Genomic DNA, 5,293 nt, shown 5'->3' on the forward strand with positions numbered 1-5,293 from the left:
TCCTAGCATGCAACCCTGAGACAGTCGTAGATGTCTTCAGGAAGGGTCTCCTCTCGGATGGAGAGCTATACAAAGAACTTACAAAGCTATGATGCACAACAATGGAAGACGGCCTAGCCCGGGCAGTGATCCAAATAAGGTGGGAGGAGAACGAGATAAACTGAACGATTCACTCCAAATATGAACCAAGGCGGAGCGACAGGAAGCCAGAGCCTGGACCGGTAGAGCACCGCTACCACCCTCCAGCACGCAATATGGGTAGAGTCAGGAAGCCTTATGATCGCCAACCCTCGAGAAATGATAACAGGCAGTTCGGATCGAACCGACCTAGGATACCAGAGTACAACCTCAGCGTCAAACCAACCCAGGTCGTAGCAATAATGAAAGGATTGGGATCCACCGTCAAGTGGCCTGACAAGCTCCATCCCGAGGCAAGGAGAGACACAACCAAGTGGTGCGAGTTCCACAATGACCATGGGCACAACACCGCAGACTGTATTGCCTTACGACTCGAGGTTGTCGCACTTCTGAAAAGGGGACATCTCCGTGATCTGCTTACTGACGAGGGGAAGAACACTATTAGCCAGAAAAGCTCCAAAGAACCGTCACCCCCTCCGCGGGAACCCACACCGAAAGGTTTCTGTTCGCTCATCTCCGGGGGATCAGAGATTAGTAGGGTAAGTTACTCATCGACCAAGCGGTATGCTAGAGCCAACCACCACCATGAAATCCAGTCCATCCATCCGGTCTCGCGGTCACACTCTCATCAGGTAATTCAGTTTGAAGATGACGAACAGGCCACCATGGCTGCTCCTCATCACGATGCTTTAGTCGTATTCCTACAGATTGCCAACATCCTAGTGAAAAGGGTGTTCGTAGATGGAGGTTCATCAGCAAACATCCTGTTCCTCGAAGCAGTAAAAGTAATGGGACTAGAAGAAGTAAACATTAACAGGCGGCCGATGCTGCTGGTTGGGTTCAGCTCGGAGTAGAAATACACTATTGGAGAGAGAGTCCTTCCTATCTACGCCGGCGGAGTAAACAAACAGACCGTCTTCCTGGTGATTGACTGCCCATCTCCCTACAATGTCATTTTGGGCCGGCCTTGGATCCACGACATGCAGGCAGTCCCATCTACCTTCCACCAGACGATCAGGTTTCCAACCAAGTGGGGGGTGTGAGAGATCAAGGGCGACCTCAAAGCTTCCAGAGACTGCTACAAGAACGCCCTCAAGAGCAAAGGAAACTCCTCATAGCAATTACAGTCTCATCCAACCCCTCGGACCGAGCCTGACCAACTGACCATTAAGGAGTTGGATGAAGTGCAGATACATCCAGACGACCCCGAGAGAAAGACACACATAGGTTCTCGCCTCGAACACGAGACAAGAGAGAAGCTGATAGAATTTCTCAAACAGAACAAAGACTGCTTCACCTGGTCCCATGCCGACATGACCGGAATCAGTCCAGACGCAATGGTCCACCAGCTCAAGGCAGATCCGGATCACCCACCAGTGAAGCAGAGGAGGAGGAAATTCGCACCTGAGTGAAACCGGATCATCAATGAAGAGATTGAAAAGCTCTTGAGCAACGGCATGATCAGAGAGGTCCACTACCCCGAATGGCTAGCAAACGTCGTGGTCGTAAAGAAAAAGAACGGAAAGTGGAGAGTCTGCATCGACTTCACTGACTTGAACAAAGCCTGCCCCAAGGATTCTTTCCCACTCCCACATATCGACATGATGGTAGATGCGACCGCAGGGCACGAACTCCTCAGTTTCATGGACGCCTTCTCGGAATATAACCAGATCCTTATGCATCCGGACGATCAAGAGAAGATAGCCTTCATCATAGAGAGGGGAACCTACTGCTACAAAGTAATGCCGTTTGGACTGAAGAACGCCGGGGCCACCTACCAACGGCTAGTCAACAAGATGTTCTCCAACTACTTAGGAGAAACTATGGAGGTTTACATCGATGCCATGCTCGTCAAGTCCCTAATTGCCGAACAACACCTTGACCACCTTAGCCAGGCATTCGCCGTCCTCCGGAAGTACAATATGAAGCTGAATCCAGCCAAGTGCTCATTCGGCGTCTTATTAGGTAAATTCTTGGGCTATATGGTTACCCAGAGGGGGATAGAAGCGAACCCCGACTAGATCAGAGCGATCCTCAACATACCATCCCCGACTTGCATCAGAGATGTCCAGCGCCTTACAGGACGAGTGACCGCCCTGAGCCGCTTCATCTCCAGATCAGCTGATAAGTGCCACCTATTCTTCCATGCCCTCAAAAAGTCTAAGAAGTTCGACTGGAACCCCTCATGCGAAAAAGCCTTACAATAGCTGAAGAGGTATCTGACCACACCCCCGCTTCTTTCCAAACCTTTGGACGGGGAGTCGCTCTACTCTTACCTAGCGGTCTCAGGGACAGCCATCTCAGTAGTGCTGGTTCGGGAAGAAGAATCAAAGCAGTTACCAGTCTACTATGTGAGCAAGTCGCTCCTCGACGCAGAAACTCGGTACAGCCAACTGGAGAAATTGGCCCTCGCCCTCACCCTCACCCTCATCCATACATCCAGGAAGCTCAGGCCGTACTTTCAATGCCACTCCATTGTTGTAATCACCTCCTTCCCACTCAAGAAGATCCTGCACAAACCAGAACTATCAGGCCAACTCACGTAATGGACAGTAGAGCTCAGTGAATTTGACATATCCTACCAATCTCGCACCGTCGTCAAGTCCCAGGAACTAGTAGACTTTATTGTCGACTTCACACCAAGCGCCACCACCCAGGCCGAAAGAGAGTTACTATGCATGAACGGCGCACTGCCCTCAAAGTGGACTCTCCTAGTAGATGGATCGAGTAATGTCAATGGAAGCGGACTCGGAATAGTACTGATCGCACCAGAGGGAGACATCGTCCAACGAGAAATCCGATGTGGATTCAAGTGCAAGAATAACGAGGCCAAATATGAAGCCCTCCTAGCCGGACTTTCCTTGGCCAGAGAAATTGGAGCCAAGAGACTGGAAGTGAAGTTCGATTCCCAACTCGTAGTCAATCAACTACAAGGCACGTATCAAGCACGCGACTCAAAGATGACATCCTATTTGAGCATGGTCAAAGAACTGCAGGCCCAATTCGAAGAGTTCTCCATCATGCAGATCCCTAGAGCTGAGAACTACCATGCCGACGCCCTCGCCAATCTTGGCTCGGCACTCCCATGTTCCTCCCAGTCATCCACCTCTCTTATTCATGCAGTGGCCAGCCAATTGGAAGGAACAACTACCGAACAAGCCTCCCGCAGAAGCCATGGGCATTGAACAAGCCGACTGCTGGATGACTCCGGTAGTAAGGTACCTGGAAAATGATGAACTCCCGACTGACAAGAATGAAGTACGCCGACTGAAAGCAAGAGCCGCCAGATTCACCATACATGAGAGCCAACTCTTCAGAAAGTCATTCTCAGGCCCTTATCTCAAATGCGTAAGCCCAAAAGAAGCCCAAAGCGTTCTAGCCGAACTCCATGAAGGCGAATATGGGAACCACGCAAGGGGCCGCAGTCTTGCACATCGGGTGATCACCGCTGGATATTACTGGCCGAACATATGCACTGATTCAACCGCTTATGTAAAGACAGCTGTCAGAGGTTTGCCCATGTCTCACACCTCCCACCAGAGCGACTACACTTCATCCTCACACCTTGGCCATTCATGAAGTGGGGAATGGACATCGTGGGAAAGCTACCTACTGCACCCGGGCAACGAGTCTTCATGTTGGCTGTAACAGACTACTTTACCAAGTGGATCGAAGCCGAAGCCTTCGCACAAGTAAGAGATCGAGAGGTAAAGTCCTTCATCTGGAAGAATGTCATCTGTAGGTTCGGAATACCAAAAGAGATCGTCACCGATAATGGGTCCCAGTTCATTAGCTCAAGCTTCAGGGATTATTGTGACAAGTGGGGAATCAAACTGAGTTTCTCAACTCCCCGCAACCCCCAGTCTAACAGCCAGGCCGAGTCATCGAACAAGACCATCATTCAGACATTGAAAAAGCGACTGCATAAAGCCAAAGGCGTATGGGCAGATGAGCTACCCGGAGTCCTCTAGTCGTACCGAACCATGGCTCGATCATTAACGGGCGAAACCCCGTTCTCCCTCACATACGGTTCTGAAGCAGTCATCCCATCAGAAGTATCAGTTCTGTCCACCAGGCTCCAATGGGCGGACGAGGAATCAAACAATCATAATCTCTGCCAGAACCTAGACACCATGGACGAGCTACGGGAATGGGCTAGCATCCGCAATGCAGTTTACCAGCAACAGGCCGCCTGACATTATAACCGCAACGTGAGGATCTGTACTTTCAAGATAGGCGACTGGGTCCTCCGCAGGGTATTCCAAAACACCAAGGAGATCAACTCTAGCAAACTCAGCCCCACCTGGGAAGGCCCCTACAAGATAATCAAAACAACAGGGAAGGGCGCCTACAAACTCCAGACCCCGAAGGCAAAGGCATCAACAATAGTTGGAATGCCATTCACCTCAAACGCTACTACTACTAGGTGAACTTTGTTTTTCTTTATTTTTCATTTTAAAAAGGATGAGTGGGCCTATCCACCTCCTCTTAGACAGTCGGCCTCATGGCCAAAAATTCATTGAAGTATTATTCAGAAACTTTTGTCTTTCAAGCCGACCCTGGTCGATGAATTACTGACACCTTCAGATCGGCCATGCCGATAAATGTACTAACGCCTTTAAATCGGCCATGCCCGATAAACATACGTACACCTTCGAATCGACCCTGCTCAATTTACAAGGACACCTTCAGATCGGCCATGCCGACAAACGTACTAACGCCTTCAAATCGGCTCTGCCCGATAAAAGTACGTATACCTTCGAATCGACCCTGCTCGATTCACGAGGACACCTTCAGATCGACCATGCCGATAAATGTACTAACGCCTTCAAATCGGCTCTGCCTGATAAACGTACGTACACCTTCGAATCAACCATGCTCGATTCACGAGGACATCTTCAGTTCGGCCATGCCAATAAACGTACTAACACCTTTAAATCGGCCTTGCCCGATAAACGTACGTACACCTTCGAATCGACCATGCTCGATTCATGAGGACACCGTCAGATCGGCCCTGTCGATAAACGTACTAATGCCTTCAAATCGGCCCTGCCCGATAAAAGTACGTACACCTTCGAATCGACCCTGCTCGATTCACGAGGATACATTTAGATCGGCCATGCCGATAAACGTACTAACGCCTTCAAATCGGCTC

The 5,293-nt window shown here is 50.0% G+C and overlaps 2 protein-coding genes across 2 annotated transcripts; both read left to right on the forward strand.

Annotated features, from left to right (window-relative positions):
* The first annotated feature begins 254 nt into the window (after window positions 1–254).
* On the forward strand, window positions 255–992 carry LOC116145514. The gene has a single exon (XM_031430972.1). It carries the CDS (start codon window positions 255–257, stop codon window positions 990–992), a length of 738 nt encoding a protein of 245 aa, XP_031286832.1.
* Window positions 993–3,186: 2,194 nt separating this feature from the next.
* On the forward strand, window positions 3,187–3,717 carry LOC116145515. Its single transcript, XM_031430974.1, has one exon. It carries the CDS (start codon window positions 3,187–3,189, stop codon window positions 3,715–3,717), a length of 531 nt encoding a protein of 176 aa, XP_031286834.1.
* Window positions 3,718–5,293: the final 1,576 nt, after the last annotated feature.

Source organism: Pistacia vera, unplaced genomic scaffold, assembly GCF_008641045.1.
Source record: "Pistacia vera cultivar Batoury unplaced genomic scaffold, PisVer_v2 Contig462, whole genome shotgun sequence".
In the NCBI taxonomy this organism is placed as follows: domain Eukaryota; kingdom Viridiplantae; phylum Streptophyta; class Magnoliopsida; order Sapindales; family Anacardiaceae; genus Pistacia; species Pistacia vera.

Bases quoted from the DNA above. Each gene is read 5' to 3' on its own strand.
- LOC116145514 (XM_031430972.1), top strand. From the start codon at position 255: ATGGGTAGAGTCAGGAAGCCTTATGATCGCCAACCCTCGAGAAATGAT.
- LOC116145515 (XM_031430974.1), top strand. From the start codon at position 3,187: ATGCCGACGCCCTCGCCAATCTTGGCTCGGCACTCCCATGTTCCTCCC.